At 35.0% G+C, this 24658-nt stretch overlaps 1 protein-coding gene across 1 annotated transcript in view; it reads left to right on the forward strand.

Annotated features, from left to right (window-relative positions):
* Positions 1-24262, forward strand: part of LOC149793255 (uncharacterized) — a 106463-nt gene extending 82201 nt beyond the window's left edge. The window contains exons 12-21 of the mRNA XM_089968973.1: positions 11292-11371; positions 15186-15257; positions 16468-16654; positions 18112-18206; positions 19166-19234; positions 20827-21061; positions 21927-22097; positions 22366-22536; positions 23195-23365; positions 24240-24262. Of these exons, the coding sequence (XP_089825099.1) occupies positions 11292-11371; positions 15186-15257; positions 16468-16654; positions 18112-18206; positions 19166-19234; positions 20827-21061; positions 21927-22097; positions 22366-22536; positions 23195-23365; positions 24240-24247 (1259 nt within the window). The 3' untranslated portion in view covers positions 24248-24262. The remainder of the gene's footprint in view (positions 1-11291; positions 11372-15185; positions 15258-16467; positions 16655-18111; positions 18207-19165; positions 19235-20826; positions 21062-21926; positions 22098-22365; positions 22537-23194; positions 23366-24239) is intronic.
* The last annotated feature ends 396 nt before the right edge of the window (positions 24263-24658 follow it).

Consider the following 24658-nt stretch of genomic DNA (forward strand, 5'->3'; position numbering starts at 1 on the left):
AAATATAACAAATAATGTATTTCCCTGGAAAAATACTGTGAAAAGGAAGAAATATGAGAACTTACAGTTTCCAGAATCAATTCGGAAAATAATACAAGAATAATCTACGAATACAATTTATGAAGTCCTAATATTGAAGTGTTCTAATGATTCCAAGTTAGATTCAAGACAAATAATCCAAGATGGAAGGCGATGACATATGCTATATTACGTACTGTGTTGACGTCTACAGTTTCTTGTTGAAACATAATAATTAATCATCCGGTCTTGACAATCCAAATAAACGTTTCAAGAAAAGTACTTGCTCAAGAGTTCTTTATGAATACATTAATATTTCCAGAGTAACGACATCATCTTCTGGAGTCCAAATAATCTGAAGAAACATTTACATATAATTCAAAAACTCAAAACTTAAATATTGGTCACAACAGAAGAAAACAACTTACCATCAAGTGTTTAAAAGCCCGGACTATAAGAACTCTCTCTCTCTCTCTCTCTCTCTCTCTCTCTCTCTCTCTCTCTCTCTCTCTCTCTCTCTCTCTCTCTCTCTCTCAACATCACTATTAATACTAAGAATTTCCCCTCCTAGAAGTTGTTTACCTGATCCTCAATCAAGGCCTGGAACTAAGTCAAAAATAGAAACAAGTGTTTCCATTATTAGGCATTTATGGAAACATTCAAGTCAAACTGAACTTTCTGGAAATTATCAAATTCCTAGTAACAAAATTACATACATTGACATGTAAAAAAAATAAAAAGACCCCAAAACCCACAAACAATCAAATAACATCAAACACAACTTAAATCAAATATATGTGATAATACTACTACTACTACTAATAATAATTTGATAAGTAGAGAAATAAAAGATAAGCCAAGATCACGCGCTGTTATTAACCGCAAAAGAAGATTGGGTTTTTCGTTACTGTATATACACGACTGTATACGCTGGTTGTATATAATTTCCACAAGGCCAAAGTTAAAGTGTACTAAATCACCTCGACATTGGTTCAGTACGGGTTAACAATCTGGAACGAAATAAAAATCGCAGATATCTGATATAATCTTTCTTGATTTCATCCTCAGAAAAATGCGAGCAGTACCTCATTATTATAGAGATTACATGCCGATTTGTGGGTGCATGCGTTCCTCTGAACAGGAACTTATAAACCCGAAGAAGAACATAGGGTTCATGTTCTATCACTGACAAACATGTTGATATTCTCTGAACTATCGTGAGCATCTCAAACTATAATATCAATCTGAGAAGAAATCTTTAGACAATTTTAGTGAAACTGGGTTAATTGTCAGGACATTGTCAGGAAATTATTTTCCAATCATATTGTTCACTCTTCTCTCGAATAAAGCAAGAAAAACCAATGATACGGCTTCATCTTTTCACCTAATTGATGTATGATAATTCAGATGCCTTCTTGCTTTACACTAGTAACTTCGTTGGAGAGACTTTACAGCTGAGTACAACTAAAACGTATGTACCGTGAATGCAAATACATTGAAGACATACAACTTAGTGATATATGACAGCCGCTTAGCACTATGTTTTTGACAATGTTTGTTTGCCGATAGCTGGAAATGTATATTGCAAGCATTTATATCACAATTTTACAATATTATTATTATGTTCATTATATTATTGTAAAAATATATATCGAGGTAAATGAAAGCATAATGGCTCAGAATATAATCGCAGCTCCTCCCCTCGCCTCCTCCCAATATTTAAAAGTCACCACCTTGCCCAACTAGAATTTATGTGTATGTTTTTTATTGCATAAGGTGTCATCTAAAAGCTGCAACTAAAGTGGGATGATTAAGTTTACGCTATAGAAGACACCGTGTAAGGGACGTTACTCTGACATTAGAAAGTTTTTTGATAAACAAAGACAGTGTAGACACTAAAGCCTACAAATAAACAAACAATTTATTTATATATAATACAAAGTGAAAACTCTAAAGACACATTATTGTGAATTAATTCCCGAATTATCCTGAATAAACCCAAATGGTCTATCATAAAAACAAAACTATACAATGTTGCCAATTAATTCCAATTGCAATTATCTTGAATGTCCTGATGTACCAAGAATCTTGATTGTCCTAATTAACCACACTGATATAATCCATAATGTCTTTGAATGCGTTTACAATAGTCAATGACCACTTTGTAATTCCAATGAATAATTTAAATAAATTTTTCATCCTATATTGTATCTAAACACAGGTACATAAGATTGCAGAGACTGATTATAAACATGAATCAATTAGTGTTTACAAAAGCCTTACAAACATATTTCCGTTAACCTATATCGCAGTAGATTGCTCTGGACAACCCACATTTGCGATGGAAATCACCACCAAAGTGTAAGAAGTTCTCTTTCAGACCATTCTAAGCTCGAAATCAAGATTAGACTTTGAAAGAAATATTTAGCAAATCACTTCATAAATATGATACAAGTCAGAACGAAAAAGCTACCTTCAATCACCGACAAATATTAGGTGCACGATATAGATATACAAAACAATATTGTATGTAAGACAATGACAGAACTGTTTTCCATGACACGGTTTTTTCTCGGTATTTTGCACATTGCGTTTTCGTCCACCACCACCACCACCCCTCCCATTGCCAACGAAGTCTCGTGTTGCAGTTCTAGTATAAAGATTGCCGACGAGTCTCAATTGTCTACCTCCTTTAATCATCACTCTTTCACCAAATATATAAAATTGTTTGGAAATAAAATCTACTTTGCATATCAGTGGAAACGAAAATATATGAGAAGAAATAAAGAAGGATAAACAATTAAATTATTAATCGTATGTTTTTGAAGAGTGATGTATTTTGTACAAGTATTTAGTGTTGTCTATCCTTCTTCATCGTGACAGATTCTAGATCGACATATTGTTTTGTGCTTGAAAGCAATTACATTACTTATATGCACGATGGTTCTAAAATTATACTAGATGCTAACAACGGTATGAGAACCCAGTGACGTAATAACAATGCCAGAGACATCTACAAGTAGGTATACATGTAGGTCAATTTTCTAAATGTTCAAACAATTGTTTTGAGGTCAGTCGTCACGGATATCACGTTCAGTCCAATTGTTTACAGTATTTCTAGATGATAACTGACCTTTATAATATACCATCGCTACTGAGTGTTCCCATGTTGAATATTGAGCCAATAATGCCCAAAGTTAGATGCAATACTCAATCTTAGATAATTCAAGTATAAAATACATTTTGATTATTTTTTATCTCAGCAAATAGTCTTTCATTGATGCTATATAGTCAGCAATTTTGTGTATTTCAGCTTAACCCAAACTAACCGGTAACTGCTTGTCGACGGTCCAATTTTGCAAGCAGTTTTAGGTTCAAGAACATAAGTATGTCACTTGTTGTTTGTGACTGCTACTGTACTTATATATAAGAATCAATCAATTAATCACAGCTGGACTTATACAACTTATAGATAAGGCACAAACCAATCTCGTTTTAATTCAGCTGATGGTCAGTGGTCAATGTGGACTACGTGGAGTGTTTGCAGTCAGACATGTGGGATCGGCGAAACACGTAATAGGCACTGTACGTGTGATAACCCCCAACCTGCTGTAGGTGGTAAAGACTGTGTTGGATAACCTTATCAATCACAGCGGTGTGACGGCCTGAGTGGTCAGCAAACAATGAATGGTGCTTTTAGTATCTGAAAATATCAACGCTGCAGAACGGGTCAAATTATATGACTTAGTACTGATAAATTGCTGTATCCGCATCATGTCTTTGGACAGGTTGCTAATGTCACCCAGCAACACTAAGGCGTAATACAATGTGATTGGCAAGCCTGGTTTAAATTATTCCGAATTGTTTTGCTTTTATCATTGTCTTTCCGTCCGAAGCAATAATATGTATAAATATTCCCCTTCCCACAAAAGTATGACCACCGTTATTCTGAATGGTTGGAAATAGTACACGAATGTTAGTATTTTTAAAATTGCGTATAAACACAAAGAGTATTTAAAACAATAATTGATCATTGTATGTTGAGTAATGTCAACATTGTACATATACTTGTTAAAACTTTCCGTGCTTCCAATTCAGACCAAGAAATGCAATTTTTAGTTCAGTCATATATACTATTTTATTGGGGCAAATCTCGACGTAAATGGTATGAAATTAATGCCATTTTTCATTTATAGGTGTTCAGTTAAATTTCCAGTTTGTCTTGAGACAAGGTCAAACATTAAACCTGAGCCACGTAGTTTTAATCTCAAGATGACAGTTTCAGCAATATATTCCGTACATAATCTGAAATCAAGAATAAACTGGTCGTACATTTGTGGCTGTACAACTGCCTTTTAAAAATCACTCACATATATCAATGGTGCAGCGAAAACATCTTGCTTTCGTACAATCCGTCTGTACAGCTTACATCCTTAATGTTAGTCTGCCCCAATAAAGTCTCTAGTGATGTTGCTTAAATTTTCCATGATGAAGAATAATTATATTGTGCAGGAATATTTGAATACATGTAGATAATCTAATTAGATTTTCCTGCCACAAAAGCTGTAAAAAATGTATTGTTAATACATTTTGGCAAGCATTTAGGTCTTGTTCTGTTTTAGTGATAACGTTTTCTTGCAAAAGTCACTAGATATAGAAAATCCAAGTTTGGCACCCATGTTGGTATGTATAAGCAGATGACCACATTCTGTTTTCAAATCCCTCAAGTATATTTATGATTGTCATGATTTGTTTGAACAATTTTAAACTCCTACAATTTAGGTGATGTAAATCTTCATTACAAATCTAGTTATTTGTTGTCCGAGATTAATATCAAAATCTGGTTTTAGTAATCGATTATGAGTTGCATTATTGCTCCTGACCTTTTGAAAGAATACTTTCATCATTCTTCATTAACATACACCATTTACATAACCCGTTGATCGATAACACTGGTCAACAGTGAAATCATTACTGACTTGAAAAGGCCCTAATCTGTAGTATTTTGGTGTGCCGAACACGAATATAACCGTGAAAAATTTGTATTGGCTCTCGTTTTGAAGATATTCATATACCTCATTTTCTATGTTTCACTGTGTAAATTTCTCCAGTAGGACTGCATCAACATCCGGAATAATGATGTAACATTGCATAATACCATCATGCTCACATCATCCACAGTTGATTGCATCATTTTCTGATGCAATGCAATACTAATGCCATGCGGCTGCTGAAGTAAGTTGACGTCAGCAGTGTACTATACATGTGTAGGCCTATTATACTAATGCCAGGCGGCTGCTGAAGCTGACGTAAGCAGTGTACTATATAAAGCCCAATCAGATAGGTTCAGCATTTAAAATATTTTAGACGTTGTGCGAGACAGTTCAAGCTACTGTTACATAAAACTTATTATTTTATCCATTTACGTACAATAAAGAACAGTAATGCCTCGAAAGTGTGTTAATACCGCGGACAATTTTTGCTATATTTGTGGGGAAGTGACATTTGCCAACCAGAAGAAAAGTATCAATTCTCAAGTGAAGAAGGCATATCATCTTTACTTCGGATGCAAGGTTGGTGACCAAGACAAGCATTGGGCTCCGCATATATGCTGTGCTACATGTACAACACAGCTTTCACAGTGGTTGAATTGCAAAAGGTCATCAATGCCGTTTGCAGTCCCAATGGTGTGGAGAGAGCCAAGCAACCACCTAAATGACTGTTACTTCTGCTTGGTTCCTCCTCTTTCCGGCGGAATAACGAAGCGAAAGAAGTCGAGAATAGTCTACCCAAACATTCCGTCTGCATTGAGACCAGTTCCACATGGTGAGGGACTTCCTATTCCAGAACCTCCAGCAGAATATTCTCTTGATTCATCTGACGAAGACAAAGGTGAGTCGACCTGTTCTTCTCCTGGTCCATCAGCATGCAGTGATCCAGATTTTCACTGTGGTGCATCATCAACCCCACACAGAATAACACAGGAAGAACTAAATGACCTGATTCGTGATTTGGACTTATCAAAGAACAAGGCAGAATTGCTAGGATCAAGACTCCAACAATGGAATCTTCTAGAAGAAGATGTCACAATTACTGCATATCGAAAGCGCCACCAGCAATTGGAGCCTTTCTTCAGAAAGGAAAGTAATCTGATATTCTGTTCCGATATTGAGGGCCTCATGAATGCTTTAAAAATCACTCATGACCCACAAGAATGGAGACTATTTGTGGACTCTTCGAAACTGAGTCTCAAGGCTGTGCTTTTGCACAATGGAAACATTCTTCCATCTATTCCAGTAGCGTATGCTGTCCACATGAAAGAGACATACGATAACTTAAGGCAGCTACTGAATTCCATTGAGTATAACAAGTACAGCTGGCACCTCTGTGGTGATTTGAAGGTAGTTGCCCTTTTAATGGGACTGCAGCAAGGATATACAAAATACATGTGTTTCTTATGCGAGTGGGATAGCCGAGCAAGGGAAATGCACTACATGAGGAAGGAATGGACTCACAGGCAGAATGTAGCCATTGGAGAGAAGAATATCCAACACCCAGCTCTGGTTGAGGCTCAGAAAATCTTGCTACCACCCCTTCACATCAAACTAGGTTTGATGAAGAACTTCGTGAAAGCCATTGACCGGACTTTGCCAGCATTCCGATACCTGCATGAAAAATTCCCTCGACTCAGCGAAGCAAAGATTAAAGAGGGAGTTTTTGTGGGTCCTCAGATTCGAGAGCTTTTCAAAGATGACCGGTTCAACAACTTGCTGGAAGGTGACGCGAAACAAGCATGGAATGCTTTTCGCCTAGTTTCTACAAACTTCCTCGGAAATGTTAGGGCAGAAAACTATAAGGAACTAGTAGAAGACATGTTGATGAAGTATAAGAAACTTGGCTGCAATATGTCTCTAAAGATTCACTTCCTTCATTCCCATTTGGATTTCTTTCCTAGCAACTGTGGTATTGTTAGTGATGAACACGGCGAACGTTTTCATCAAGATATCGCAACAATGGAACAAAGATACCAGGGAAAATGGTCCACTACAATGCTGGCTGACTACTGCTGGACACTCCTCAGAGATGCTCCCGAACAGCTGTACAAGAGACAGGCGAAGAAATCTAAGATGTAGTCAATGACTTGATTTTTTATAGGTAGGCTATTACAGTTGACCTTTTCTATTGGAATGCATTTCGTTATGTAAACATTAATTTCTTGCAGATTACAAAAAAACTAGAGCCAATTTTGCAATTTGACTGTCATATTCGTGTTCAGCACATAAAAATTGATAAGAATTGACTAATTTTATTTCAGTAACATGACTTTTGTAAAAATTTGTTGTCCAGTGTAAGCTTCAGTCTTCACCGTTATTATCTTATCGTTTCAGCTATTTGGTTTTGATATCCTGGTCGATATGAGACTTTTTATAATGTTTAAAAGAGTATACATATCATATTTTGGTTGGCGCTACATAACCTAACACTGCTGATGTGCCGTTAAAATACAATCAAACAAAGAAACAAACTGAATTTATATAGAACGTTTATTCGCTCCAAACTGGACTATGGTTGCATTGTTTATGGTTCAGCCAGAAAGTCAAATTTGAGAATGCTTGATCCAATTCATCATCAAGGAATCAGACTCGCTCTGGGAGTATTTGAAACATCCCCGTGTGAAAGCCTTCTCGCTGAAGGGAACGAACCACCTTTATCACATTGTAGAGAAATGCTTTCCGAACAGTATGCTCTCAAATTAAAATCAAAGCCTCTGAATCCTGCTTTTTCGGCAGTTTTTCACCCCAAATACAAAGCCTTATACGAACATAAACTAAACGCAATACCATCCTTTGGCATTGGCATATCATCCAGTCTTGACAGTACAAAAAGTGATCTTTCTAAAATTCAGAAAAAGTCAATTCCCGAAACACTACCCTGGCTACTTAAACAACCAAAAGTACTTTTTCAACCACACGATTGAAAGAAATCAGAGACATAACCTTCCATCTTTCACAACTCTTACCATGAATTCCTCACCGAATTTAAAAACTACACAACACATGTTCGCTTACCAAATGGCACATCAATTTTTTACGCCAAAATCAGAGCAATAGACCTTGCTCTGCAATATATCGATAACAAACGTATTTTAAACAGCGTCATCTTCTCCGACTCCCTATCAGTACTTTACTCACAACACAATAGAAAACTTGAGAACCCATTGTTGACCAATGTTCTCATCAAAAATGCTAAACTGACTACCTCCCACAATATCGTATACTACTGGTTATCTAGCCATATTGGTATTAAAGGTAATAAAAAAAAACAGATCACGCTGCTAAAATGGCCTCATCTCAAGAACCATCTGATTTTAAAATACCGTATACTGATTTTAAACCTAGTATCAAAAAGACTTTACGTCAGAAGTGGCAGGAGTCATAGAATGATGCAGTGAATAATAAACTTCACGCAATAAATCCAACCCTAGGAGAATGGTATCCTTCCTACAGAATCATGCGTATGGAGGAGGTTGTCATTGCAAGAACCCGAATTGGTCATACCTATATAACCCACTCCCACATACCAAACGGTGAAGACCCACCAGAGTGCGTTTCTTGCAATGAACCATTCACCGTTAAGCACTTTATGTTTCGACCTGCAACCTACGCGCAATCAGTATTACAATGTGCATGACATGAAGGAACTTTTCGATACAATAAAAATCACTTGTATTATAGAGGTCCTGAAGACAGTGAATATTTACTCTAAACTCTAACTTTTATGCTATCACCTACATCAGTTTTATGCAATATATATATATATATATATATATATATATATATATATATATATATATATATATATATATATATATACCGTCACTTTTTTAATACCTTTTCATCACTCTTCATTAACATACACCATTTACATCCCCCGTTGATCGGGAAGCTTTATTTTTCACCGTTGCCATCTTATCGTTTTATTTTCAACTATTTGGTTTTGATATCGCTGGTCGATATGAGACTTTTATAATTTTTAAAAGATTATACATATAACATTTTGTTCGGTGCTAAATAGCCGAACAGTGCTGATGCGCCGATAAAATAAAATCAATCAATAAATCAACCATTTTATAGATGATGTGGTGGGTGATTTTCGGCTGTCTACATTATTAGCTAAATAAGCAGATTATGTTGTTCTATTCTAAACGAGTTAATACAGCCTATCAGAAACGTATGGGGCCACACATAAAGTTCGAGTGTTTGAGCAAAACCTAACCTAGGCACGTGGCGCCTTCCTTGTAACTTTTGTCTGGACAAGAAAGGCGGTTCGAGTAATCACGGATATACAAGCCAAACGAGTTACTGACAACTATAAACTACAAAATGCCATTTATGGTGTTAAGAAAACAGTAGCTTAAATCTCCAGGCATAAAGGAACTGTCAAATACCCAATAAATCGAGCAACACAATAAAAACTTTAAGAAAGAGTAACATAACTGATTTTACATCCGATCATAGTTTGTCTGTTGATGAACGCAAGCAATGGATCAATGTCCACACTATCTTATCTCGTATAACAGTCTATCAAACATAACGTCAAAGTATTCTACAATCATGCATCACGAATTCACCTAATGACCTCTGATACGACAATGTCAGTGAACGGTAAGTATTAAAGTATTGAGATAAAGTAAATTAGTTTATGTTTACGAAGTATCCATGTTAACTTAAACCACTACATCTAATCCAGGAGTGATTTATTGGCTAAAAATGAGAATGACAGAAGAAACGTGATACCTGATTATTAACTTTGACTAGTAAGTCGTGGTAGTAGGCGCCTAATCTTCATACAGTTCGGCACATTTATAGATCCCACGCCACAAACAAATGTTAGGTTACTCCAAAGATGGATCAAATGCTGTTCATACGTCACATATTTAAACTACCCATTAACGCCAAATCGGTCTGTTCTAAATTCATGGTTTTCGAGCAGACAAGGCGCCCATTAACATTTACTGTGGGGCATGTTTACGCAAGACACATGCATGAAGATGAGAGCGAAATGTAGAACATTTGTGTCGTATTAATACTTCCTTTGCGTCCCACGATATTCCTGAGACAAGTGGTACCCGATGGAATATTTTGTTTGTTTATTTCCCACCCCTTATATCTAATTGCTCGACAGAATGATTAAAATAAATTCTGACTTCCCATTTTGTCGTTCATGCATTTTGATTGTTCATAGCATAGGCCACATTGTTCGTTTTATAACCACATCACTTTCGTTATTCATTTTCAGTGTTATCGTCTGTTGGAGTAATTCTACTGCTCGTAGTCTCACACGCAGGTAGGTTTTTGACGATCAACTACCGGGTTCTTTTTTGGAGAACCCGAAAGGGAGAAATACTTGAAATGGTATATTTCGCTCCATATTTCACCACATTTTATTTGTATTTGGAAATCAACAGATGATACAACGTCATCATGTCGGCCTCTAATTAGAAATTAGAAATTGTAAACATGTCAATGTATATACTTCGTTAGTGAGTGTGCCTGATTTTCTTATACAAGTAATAAATATACATTTAGCAAGGCGTTGGTTTCAAACTGTACACAAACAAAACATTTACACACACACACACACACACACACACACACACACACACACACATATATATATATATATATATATATATATATATATATATATATATATATATATATATATAAAGAGAGAGAGATGTCCGCAGAATAGTGTATTGTGACAAATTAGGTCTTTCCAACCATACCACGATCTGCTTTTCACATTATTTCCATTCCTAAACAAACAATATCAGCTATTTGATATCTCACTATGAAATATATTCGGTAGTAATGTAGGAAAAAAATTAGATAGAGAGAGAGAGAGATTTATAGATAGAGAGAGAGACAGATAGATGGATAGATATCATATCATATCATCCAGGTTAGAGAAATTTGAGATCGTACTCTACAAGGATCCGAAGCATTGTCAAGAATCTCCGTAAAGTACGATTTAGACATTCCCCAACATATATGATACCATTATTTCCTTACATTTACTAAATTACTTAATGTTTTTTATCATTATCCCAGTATGGTCTATGAATAGTAGTTTCTCTCTATCTATATATCAATATATATATATATATATATATATATATATATATATATATATATATATATATATATATATATATATATATATATATATATATATATATATATATTCTGCATTCTGGTTGTATATGCTAGGTGGATACAAATGCCTTAACTGCACTTCTATCGCCCGACCTCAGGATTGTGATAAAGTCATCTCCTGCGGGCCTCTTCAGGTGACTTCACATTGTCCTAACTGTCTTTGGTCTACATATCCTTATATGTATACTGTATATTTTTTATTCAAATTATTTCTTTTGTGTGTAGTGTGTTATTAGCTTCTTAGTTTGTCAAGTTACCAGTCATTTCGATTTGATTGTATCAGTAGCTACCCTTTCTCGTGATACCGTGGCATAACAACGGATGAATTAAAGAGCTTAAGCCTTCGAATGATACATCTTGGTACAAAAAGCATGTCCCACTAAAAAAATATCAAAAGAGCGCGATAGTTTGTATATTGACTGTTGTTCCCAAGATGTCAATATCTCAGTGAAAAACATATTGTATGCTTTGTAATTCGATTTTCTTAGAATTGGTCTGATAGACGGCGCACTATTTACTCCTCTAATTTTGGGAGGCAACAATAAATTATACTTTTGGATTCTTACGCGTGTGTGATACCAAACTCTTCCCCTTAGAGTTTATTTTTGTCATATTTAGGTTGACTAGTAATTTAGCAACTTTCCTCACGAGAGTGCAGACTTGTTAATAGCAAAGAATAATCAATAATATACATTGTTAATAAACCAGTCTCTCAATTAACAAAGGAGCAAATGTGTTGCTAAAGAATAGATAAATTACTTTAAAAATTGTACAGCTATGTATTGCCTTGTCAGACTGACTTGCCACTATTTACCAATGTATCTATCTATCTATCATCTATCGATCGATCGATCGATTGATTGATCGATCTATCTATCGATCTATATACCTACCTACCTACCAACCTAAACCAGCCTCATTCCCAATCCCACCTTACCAGTAAGAAAAAGTTCGTATATGCGGTACAATTGGCTTAGTATATTCTGGTATAGTTTCACTTCCAAAACGATCTGCCGAAGCGATTTTCAAATTGATAGTATCGTCCGTCATCATTAATGAAGCTGTGTAAATTTCAAAATGTTTGCCCGTGATTCAGCGCCAGATGAGATTATACCACTTAATCACTGTATCTCAAGGAATGACTACAAACTGTATTAATGTTGTTTAGGAAAGACGTAACTATAGTGCGAATAACCTCACGGACTGGTCAGTTGGGATGACAGATTCAACTACTTACCGACCTGTGATACTAGCTTGACAAATTAGGTGGGTAAAAAAAACAAAATATCTGTTTAAAATATCAGTGGAAGATTTTACCAGATTCTCGCTTTGTAAACTATTACGGAACCATGCGAGAGTTCGAGTTAAAAGTTTCTCAAAGGCGGATTTTTGTAGAAAGACGACGACGTGTTTCGATTTTCTTGGGAGATATAGCTAACAACTGTCACGTCCAACTCAATGTACCGGAAGCAAAATATATACTTTGATCAAGTTTAGAATGTATGTGCACCTATTGGTCTCATTATACATCTTAGCAATGCCATGCAGCCCGATTTGGCTGAATTCAATTATGAATGACGATACGGAGACAAAGATAATGGGTAGAATACGAATTGAATAGTATGATGACGGCTTGGACTGGATTGGTATAGTGACAATGCGAATGTAATGTTAACAACGTCAATAGGTTTAACATTATGGATATGTTTGGGGACATAGGTCATTAATCATTACGTATGCTGATATGGGAATAATGCAATGGTTGATAAGTGCAAAGACTGTAATGACTTTCATGGAAATTTAACATTGATATTTAAAATATTTTTTTCTCGAATACACGAGATTACGTATAAATCCCGAAACTAAACCAAATTTACTGACGAGTAAACGTATGTTTCTACAAATAAGCGTGGTTAATAACAAAAACATTTAAAAAAGATATCTTCAAAAGATACAAACAAATAAATTTGAAAACTTGCAAGAAAAGATTTTTGAAGGGACAAATACGATATACTGGACGTTCGCAGATTTAGAAAAGACTTTTGACCGAGTGCCAAGAAAAGCGAATAGCAGTAATATCAATTATTCATACATGGCTGAGGCTATTAACGTAATAAAGTGAGTGGAAACTATCAAGCTATCGTCGTAGTTACACGTCTCGTAAATAAATGCATTGCATCACACATGAATGTCATGTCATATTTCAAACGTTACTTTATTTATATACACGTATCTCTAAAATATATTTGTAATGCTTCTCTGACAAACAGAACTACGAATCTGATTATGAAACAATAAGCCAAATGGTATGAGGACAGGGGTAAATTATCATTATCAAATATTCGAATAATTCAGGAAGCTTTCGCTGAAGCGTGATGAGAATGATATAGTTGTAAATAAATAGACGACGAAGGTTTCGTCGATAATATCAAAGCAGAAAAGAGAAAAATTAAATACCGATCAAGTCACGTTTTCTTAGAAGAGCTACATTCAGCCTTCTTTTTTGACTATTGTAATCGATTATGGGGAAATAATCTGATACTAATATTAAGCAAGTTGTTCGGATGCAACAAGAAAAATGTTAAATAATATAATCTGAATAAACCTCCCCGTTTGTTGGTACCGCACTACCGATTAAAAAAACGAAAAGCACCAATGCGATAAAAGATGCATCGAACATAGTCGGTCCATTTATTGAGTTACATTGTTAAACCTGATTATGCCCATCCCAGGGGTTGGCTAACATCGTTATTGTGTGTGCTTTGCTTTCGAAACTGATATTGTATGTGCTCGCCAGTCATTTCCAGTGTCTGGACAAGACCATATTTATTGATGGGACTTATGCACAATTATACAAGTCTGTACACAGAATGAAAATACTACATCGTCTGTTTCTACTATTTACAATGTTCGATCAAGAAAAGATGGAAAAAAATGACAACTATGAATAGACCTATCACGCTGATTTAACAAGTGGTGTAATTTCTATGCTCATGTTTTCATAGGGATATAAATCTAAACTCTCAACATTTTGGTAATTTATGGTATTAACGGCAATTTATGGTATTATCTGACATTTACCGAATAGGATTAAGTACATCGAACTGGGAGGATTATTCAGACTATAGACGGACAAACTGGAAACCAGGAGCCATAGGATGCTTTAAAACTCCTACCATTTCAAGAAGAACTTCTTCGAAGCTCATACTAATGTGAAATGTATTGTCCGCCCCGGCTAATTTAAGAACTATATTTCAATACAGAGAAACCATATTGGTAAACAATCTTTTTACTTTCAAGGGTAGTTATATGAAGCACTCTTCCAAAACAAACCAAAGAATTATGTCGCAAAACAACTTTCACCGTATATGTATTAAATGGATGACATTCAAATCCTAATCATTAACTGAAAGCATATCAACCTCCTATAAGTACCTTTGTGCACAAAAGTATATCTCTGAATGTGTTACACAAAGATACACACACACACAGATATATATATATATATATATATATATATATATATATATATATATATATATATATATATATATATATAACATAAAAATCATTTTAAATTCATGTAAAGTTTTGCAAACACAACTGTTATTCTGTTTAGTTTGCTTGTCTTGTCTATGTTTTGTATTTACCTTTGAAAAGACTCATTCAGTCGAAAGAGCTCAGAATAGTTAGATGCTAGTTTTTGCTCTGTTCGTTTTCAATTTATTGCATTTATTTTAATCAATCCCTGAAACCCGTGATTTATATACATATATATTTTATGTGCTATATAAGTAGGTTATATGTGTTATGGAACTAAATAAAGTCTTTATTATTATTATTGCTATTATTATTATTGTTATTATTATTATCATCATCATCATCATCATTAGTATTTTTATTTTTATTATGACTATTATTATTATTATTATTATTACATACAAACAGAAATGTTTTATTCAAGTGCTTGTGTCATCGACCCATTATGTGCATTACAATCTTGGATGCATAGAAGATACGGTGAGTATAACTCTGTGGTTATTTTGTGTAACCAATAACCAATACCGATATTTGGTTCCGGTTTAATTGGGAAAAAGTGTTTCATGCCCATAAAATAATTATGCAAATTTAACACATTCAGGCCATTTACGTAATGCGTGCTGTTGTAACTAATTAATCCTTCAGTATTATCTAGGAATTTTGTATCCGAAATCTCGCTCACCACTTAGACCTGAAGTTAACTCATTCTGTTTTTCTGTAGAACCTGAAGCCACGAAAGTGACTTATTTGCAAACGATAAACTACGAGATATATTTTGCATATTTCTATTTCCTTGACGATATAAATACTAGAATACCTGAAACCATTCAAAAGTAATACTTCAAGACACATGAGACATATAAACTATGTCCACTCCAAAACATTTGCAAAACAGCTTCTTTGAAAATAAAGAGTATTTAAAAAATTCCAATACCTATTCGAACGACACGTTACCTAACTTTGAACAGAACGAACTGATGATAATGATAGTTTAGGGTTATACGGTAGTAGGAGTAGTTGTAGTAGTTGTTGTTGCTGTAGCAGATGCAATAAGCATTTCCAACACATTCACCTGTAATGTAAATACATTGCTATTTTTGTTGTAATTATCTGACAATTTATCTGTCATTAAAACGTTTGAAGCCTGAAATATCGCGATTCTAAAACGACGTCGGTAACCAGACTAAATTAAGTATAACAAATGTTTCCAGCTTACGTATAGCACAGATGCATATACTGACAAACATAATTTTCCAAGTCTATGCTAAACTTATTTTTTGTTGCTTTGTTATTATTATTATCATTATTATTATTATTATTATTATTATTAAAGTCTTCTAGTTCGTATCTTTTCATTATTTTAGAAAGGTTTGCATGAGTATTCCATGCTTTAATTATTTAGTTCTACCTATACATAATCATTGAGTGTGTGTGTGTGCGAGTGTCTTGAGGAAGGCTTATATATAAAGCTTGGCTATGCTTCAGAGTCGACAATCAGAATGTAGACAAACTAGAATTTAAAATACGTGACAAGCAACGTAATTGGTCAGCTGCCTACCAGTATGAATTGTTATTTGATATTCAATGACAATCGAATTTTATTTTTGGCACTAAAGTTCAGTTCTCCCCAAAGTTACGTACATGCAATATACTCACAGCATTGTGTAATTTATGTATACTTTATTTTTAGAACTGTCCAGCTACTCAGGGTCGCAAAAGAGGTGGCATAAATGCATCAAATATAAAAGAGCTTCAGGACAAAAACGACATCACCATACACATCGACAGTCAGTCGGATAGCTATAATACGGACATTGTCATTTGCACTTCGTGTTGTAACAGCGAACTCTGTAATATTAAAGGATGTACCGCACCAGGTTTGAACCACCTTCCTGTTTTCCAAAGAGTAGAACCTGTCCATAAGTGTATTATCCCGTTCCAGCTATCTTATGGTAGAACGAATATGTTTTATTCTGGTTTAAAGATGACAATCTGGTTTTGTCGAAAGTATTTTTGGTCTCTCAAGGGTGGCTAACATACGTCATACATGGACTGTCATTGATTAAGTTCAACAGATCTCCGTTGGACATTGATATCAAAGAAGGTGTTGAAATATAACACCAACTGATTGATTTCATGGTTTATAATTGTCAGGCTAATTAATATAGGATATAATTGATTGCAATTATTAGGAATCAATTCAGTTTGATGTAAATCCTATATCACATTTAACCTTTTAGCATGTAGGTTATTAATCTAATAAATGTAGTTGCAAAAGCTCACCAGTCAATGATAATCCCTTTAAGAAGAAATGCTCCTCGATGTTATATAAATGCCTTAGTAGCAGATTTGATTATAAACAAGCTATCGGCAACTTGTGACTTTTAAAAAGATATACGTGCATTATTCAACTTTCTAATATACAACAAACGATTGTGATGGAGGAGCAAAACGGCTTTCTCTATTAAATAAATGAACAAAACAAAAACCTCAGTATGTATGCTGTACCATTCGTATGCCGATATACCACAAGTTGTATAAAAATGCATATAACGAATTTAATATCAACAGATACACAGTAATGCGATGCATATTTCTTATTTATATCAAATGAAAATATTTGCCTTTTGAACGGAGTTAATATTGACTACAGACATCTTTGTATTGACTAAGTAAATGAACTCTTCACATCCCTGCACAGTGTGTCTTCTACAAAATGAAGTTTTGTGCTTTTTTGTATTTATATCTCTTCATTCATATTTTCAAAGAATATAATACACACTTATGATTTAAACATGAAAGATTGCTTAAATGAGAGAGAGAGAGAGAGAGAGAGATGCATGCATGCAAACAGATTGATCCTATCCACAATGATGCCATTTTAGAGAGAGAGAGAGGGAGAGACGGAGGGACGGAGGGATAGAGGATATTTCGTTTTCCTACTTTAAAAACGGATATATTTCATCATATGGTACCAAAAGCATGACATTTAGGATTATTTATTGTTTGATTATCAACGATGTTAGTGACTCCTGAACTTTAGTTTTGTACTGATGACAAATAAACTATTGATGTTACTTACATTGTTGGTTAAATTTGTTGTTTGGTTGTCTTTTATGAATATGGCCGATTTATAGTATTTTTACATTTTTTGTCTCCTTAATAGAGAAAACCTATATAGCACTTATGTTTCTTAGAATGTATCGTGTGGTGAAATATCAAACTGTGTACGGATATCATTTTAAAACTCGCAAGAGGTCAATAGTTTTTTATATAAATAAATAGGTCTCTAATTCACATAACATCTGACTTTAAATGTATATACTGTTGCCAGGTTTGCCCGTGGAGAACGGACCAGTATGCTACAGCTGTAACCAAGAGAGAGATCCAAACACCTGCAACAGAATTGAATATTGTGCTCGAGGAGAGGTGAATACTGCAATACCAAACAATTTTAGCATTTACAGATTGTGTGTGAGTGTGTGCGTGCGTGCGTGCGTGTGTGTGTGTGTGTGTGTTTGTGTGTGTGTGTGTGATTTGGATTTTTAACGTAGCTTTAACAGTTGTTCAGTCATATCGCTACGATGTATGCAGTGTGGCAGTTTATAGCAATGTCTAGCACTGGGGCATCATGATGCAGACATGTAGCATGATGTCCCACCCAGTCACATTATCCTGACACCTGGCCGACCAGTCCTAACACTAACCTCTTAATGCTGAGCGGCAAGCGATGCAGCTGTTGGTACCATTTTTGGTATGACTCGGCCGGTGATCTAACCCACGACCTCCCGCACCCTTTGCGGATGCTCTAACCACTAGGCAACTGGAGCAGTGAACAGATTTTCAGTCCTTCACCCGCTTGTTTTTACATTGTTTCCTGTGCCAAACATTGTTTTTGGTCGTCATCTCGCACCGTTAAAACTTTGTATATGGATGTGTAATACAATCTGGATACTACCAGAATAAACGAACGAAGAACCTCAACATATGGGTTCTTCTCTGTTTGTTTTCATAGTGCGTAATGTGGAAGGTTCTTGAGGATATTTAAGACATTCTTGTAGCCATTGGTGTAGAATATTGTAAAAGTTGTTTGACGTGTGGCAAAGAAATTGTTAGTCGAGTAAGAAGTAAACATTGTCTTATATTGTTATCCTAACATTTATGTGTAGGTATTCAACATAAAAGGCTTATATATATATATATATATATATATATATATATATATATATATATATATATATATATATATATATATATATATATATAAATGTGTGTGTGTGTGTGTGTGTGTGTGCAAGGTATCTGCTAATGCTATCATTATTGAAATCAAATTTAAATTGTATATGTTCATATGTATCAGATGTATGCATTTTTCATTTTATTATTAGGCATGTGAACTATCTTTCAAAATAATGGGACCAAACATTGTATACGACAGTGGATGCATTCCTCAAACGGTATATCCATGTTCTGATTTATTTTTATGTTCATGGTTTTTAGCTCCAATTTCCGATTTAGTTAGTAATTTCCTAACTTGTTAGCATGTATGTCTTTCTTTTTCTAATGGAGCCTATATTTTATTTTGTATATTTCTATAACTACGCACTGACGATTACAATTTCTAGTTCATGCTTGATATTGTCTTTTTATGATTAGTATCCACGTTGTCTCGAACTAATATGTGTGCTTTAGTGTGAAGTATGTTTTATTCTGCCACGGAACACAATATAAAAAATACACAATCTGCCCCTTATTTTCCATAAGGAAATACAATTTTCTACTGCAATTGTAGGTTGCTGCACTTGTATAAGAAACTATGAACGAGTTTATCTAAGGTATACGATACGAGGTGATTAGGGCAGTGTATATAAGAAAAAATCGAGTTCGTTATTTCATAAACATGTAATACGATTTTTGTAATTTGCTCATTTTGCCTTCTGATCCGAAGGCTGAATAATAAAGAACACAGTACCACGTAATTGCACAATCATGGTTAAGCAATTGCATTCAATTATAACAGTATTAATGCGCACATAACACTGCCCAGAGACATTTGATCTTGGTAGCGTACGGCCTGATAATCATTCGTTTAAAAATAGATCCTAGTTTGGGTTAAATTAAAGTTATAATTTACAGACATATTGTGACTTACAGCGCCATTGATCAACCTTCACAGCTGGTCTGGGATACCGAGAATTTGTTATATGTTCCAGCCAACTAAATTCTGCTTATCTCTTTGTGACGGACTGGAGTCTATATCAGGGTGCGATGTATATGCCGCTTGAGGGCGTAGCACTGACAAAAAACTGCACGTCCTTCAATTTTGCTGTTGACAGTTTGGTATCATAAGGCGGGAAAATATAAAATACACTGCAGCTGAAATTTGCAAGACGAAATATATGTTGGAGGGCTATATCAAATTCAGTTTGTTTTGGAATGCAGTAATTTTCCATTTAGTACGATTTCCTTAGAAAATGTTCCAACTTTGGCTGTTGATCAAATTTTTGGAACTCGTAATTCTGAATTTTAGGTTCAGCCCTACAAACAACCCACATATAACCACAACAACAGAAATTATGTTTTTTTAAATTGCTACCCTGTTTAAAATACAATTAAATATGTATAGAAACTGTTTTTTTTTAAATGACCGCCGTGTTTAAAATACATAACAACCTTGTTTGCGATTTGGGGGTCTTTGATACACCCATTGTGTTTAAAATCAGACCAAATGTGTTTGGGAATTGGAATAAATTAAGTAGCCACCATGTTTAAAACAAATGTCAAAGGTCTGATGGCCAATGCAGTTAAGAAGCAAGATGCAGACATTTAGTATCGTAGGAATTTTGAAAGTTATAGAAGAAACTGAATTATAGAAGAAAAACCATTCCTCGTGATGAATCTAGGACAATTTAACTGACTTTTAAACATAGTGTTTCTTTTTTCTTTCAGCTTCAAGTAATATTTACAGAAAAATATTGACTTTGCTGTCAGGATTATGAATACTTGTAAAAAGAGATGAATCGATAATAATTTCCTCGTGTCACTGCAGGAATGCGAGAAAAATAGCATACTGGATGTTGGAGCTTTCCAATTTATTGGTCGCCGCAGGAGGAAAGGTGCAATAATGAGTAGACAGAGAAGAAGTGCATTTTGTAATAAATGCTGTACTCAGAACCTCTGTAATGCTGATGATTGTTCCTCTGTGACATATATCGACATCCTGGGTAGTTACCATCACCAGTCCAATCAACAAACAACTCACTTACCAATTCATAATGCATTAGGTAATTTGCATATTACGAGAGACATTTCCCTTTCAGAAAGACACCCTCCTTCATCGAATTATGACATTGGCAGATTTATTCCACCTAAGCCACAAGCATCTAACGTCTACTGATATTGATTAATTTAGTGCTAAACATTATTTTGTACAATGTTTAAGATCAAAGAATAACATTTTTGTTCCCTTGCAAATTCTAAAAAGACGGAACTTTCTTCTTCGCGTTATTCTACATTTCTTTTTCAAAGTTTTCAACATTGTATCCTTCTACATCATCAACTGCTTTCTTCAATTCCTCTTCACTGTTTTTGTCGCATCCCTGTATGAATGAACTACCTTTTTCAACTTGAATGCTTACTCAATAATGTATGTCCACAAACAGTGACACATGTAGCTATTTGCATATAGATATATATTCACTTATATACCATATGCATTGTTTATTTCCGGTTAAATGTCGTTGCTTTTATTCTAACTATTCTAACTGTTCCGATATACAGTGTTAAGACCATTTAGATAGTTTAAAGGCAAGAGTGGATTTAGGACTTTTGTGCTTTATATTGTTGTTACCTCAAGCAAACTAAATTAATTTGAAAAGAGGAGTACATTAGCAAACCTTACATATTCTTTGATTCTTATTTCTTTCCTTGCGAGCAGAAAGCATGGCTTGCTCTAATGACCGACTAAGTAAACGACGACATTGGATCTTATGGTTTACCGATGGAGAAGAAAAACACACTTTTGCTTCTACTGACGGCTGACTGAGAAATTGATGTTTATGTGATATACATACGCGTACATGCTACACATTACATTCCTTCTCTTCTTGACGAAGGTTCTTATTTTCATACATCTTGCTCATTTACCAGTGAATGGTGGCTGGGGTAGTTGGTCTCATTGGAATATGTGTAGCCTGACCTGTGGTGGAGGTCAACATTACAGAATTAGATTATGTAACAATCCTGCCCCCGCCAATGGAGGATCTACGTGCAGTGGTTCAAACAGAGAAACACAATCTTGCAATGACCAGCTGTGTGCAGGTGAGGCACAAATTATAATTCTTCTGAAATTCATCTTTCTGGCTCTTTTGAAAATGCAAGCATTTGCCCTTTCTCCCCCCCCCCCCCCTTCTCTCTCTCTCTCTCTCTTTCTCTCTCATTCAATGTACTAAATGCTTTCATTCTAGTGAACCTCTAACTGACAGACAAAAGCAGTGATTTAAAATAAATTCGAGTACGCTCCAAACATGACATTACTTTTCCAATTCCAATGAACGGTCTTATTTTGATACATCTTGTTCACTTATAGTGAATGGTGGCTGGAATAATTGGTCTCACTGGAATATTTGTAGTCTGACCTGTGGTGGAGGTCAACATTACAGAATTAGATTATGTAACAATCCTGCCCCCGCCAATGGAGGATCTACGTGCAGTGGTTCAAACAGAGAAACACTATCTTGCAACGACCAGCTATGTGCAGGTGCGGCACAAATTATAATTCTTCTGAAATTCATCGTTGTCGCTCTTTTGATAATACAAGCGGTTACCACCCTTTTCTCTCTCTCTCTCTCTCTCTCTCTCTCTCTCTCTCTCTCTCTCTCTCTCTCGTTCAATGTACTAAATGCTTTGATTCGACTGAACCTATGACTGACAGAGAAAACAGTAATTTAAAATAAATTCGAGTACGCACCAAACATTACTTTTAAAATTCCAATGAACGGTCTTATTTTGATACATATTGTTTACTTCCAATGAATGGTGGCTGGAGTAGTTAGTCTCATTGGAATATTTGTATTCTGACCTTTGGCGGAAGTCAACATTACAGAGCTAGAATCTGTAACAATCCTGCCCCCGCCAATGGAGGATCTATGTGCAGTAGTTCAAACAGAGAAACACAATCTTACAATGACCAGCTAGATATACGCAGGTGCGGCACAAATAATGGTTCTCCTGAAATTCATCTCTCTCTCTCTCTCTCTCTCTCTCTCTCTCAATGTACAACAAGTTTCGATTCTACTGAACATTTGACGGACAGAGAAAGCAATGTAGTTTAAAATATATTCAATTACGCACCAAACGCAACATTACATTTCCAATGAACTTTCTTATATATCTTGATATATCTTGCTCACTTACAGTGAATGGTGGCTGGAGTAGTTGGTCTCATTGGAATATGTGTAGCCTGACCTGTGGTGGAGGTCAACATTACAGAGTTAGAATCTGTAACAATCCTGCCCCAGCCAATGATGGAGCTATGTGCAGTGGTTCAAACAGAGAAACACAATCATGCAATGATCAGCTATGTACAGGTGGGGTACACAATATATTTCCTCTGAAACTTGTGTTTGTTGTCACATTGCAGACAATCTAATATTCTCTCTCTCTCTCTCTCACACACACACACACACACGTGTACTCGTGTATTTGTGTGAAGCTTGACATCTTCATTTGAAAGCATAGGAACTAATTTATCTGCAATTAAAGCTATAGACAGACATATACGCGTATTAAATGTTCAAATCTTATAGTTTTGGTAACAACAACATTTCAAACACAGCTTTGCAACTTTGTGGCCTCTTTTATTGACAAGATCAAAAGTTACCATCAAGCTGAAAAATGAGAACTATCATTATAACAAAAGTATGTATCAAATCTAGACATTATTGCACAATGAAAACATAAGAATATCAGACATATCTAACTTGTCATGTCATGTATTAAAATAAGAAATTAAATTTATTAAAGTTTAGATTGACACCAAAGCATCATACAATTCATAATTCAGTTTGCCTACTGCGAATTCACTGAAAATGAAGTTGTCTTTTGGAGGTCTGCCGTTGGCCAATAATATGACAATATATCACAGCTAAAGTTTAAAAATTATGCAGAATGAAACGAGAAGTTAATGAAATTGCGTTATATTCGTTTTACGATTAATGTGTTTCAAGATCACACAAAGACACACATCATAGTACATATATGTGTACCACGTAACCGAGATATTTACCGTATAATGTCGACAGGTTTTGCAACTTTCTATCATTGATTATATAATTACTGTCGATCAATCTCAAGGCTGTGCACACTTATCGTTACGACGAACCATATTCTTGTAGGTTACTTGGTCTAGGTTCAATTTCAAGGTTTTCATCGAGCCCAAATTATTTTTCTCTCTCATTCCAGGTTTCTAAGTATGTTGTCCCTTATGTATGACAGGTGAAGAGGAACAGAAAGCGGAAAGGATTGCAACGAAATTGTGTACCGTATTAAATTCATTCAGAAAACGTGGATTATTATTAATTTATCGTTATCTTCTTACGCCACTAATAAATAATGAGTGGATAGCACACAGTTTTGTGGTAAAATGTCATGACAATCCTCAAGGTCGGGTCTTTACAATGAGTTATCTTCACATTTATCTATGATAAATCCAATGAACATAGTTCACTTAAAGTGATCATGCATATGAATATCTGAACACTTTAAACGGCTTTTATTGTACAATAACAACGTGGGAACAAGGCGTTACCTGAGAAGAATATTACAAGTGCACTGGGATTCCCCTCCTCATTGGTCTATATTATACAATGATGATTTTTCGA

The sequence above is a fragment of the Sinohyriopsis cumingii genome, chromosome 8 (genome assembly GCF_028554795.1).
Source record: "Sinohyriopsis cumingii isolate HCF-2022 chromosome 8, ASM2855479v2, whole genome shotgun sequence".
NCBI lineage: Eukaryota > Metazoa > Mollusca > Bivalvia > Unionida > Unionidae > Sinohyriopsis > Sinohyriopsis cumingii.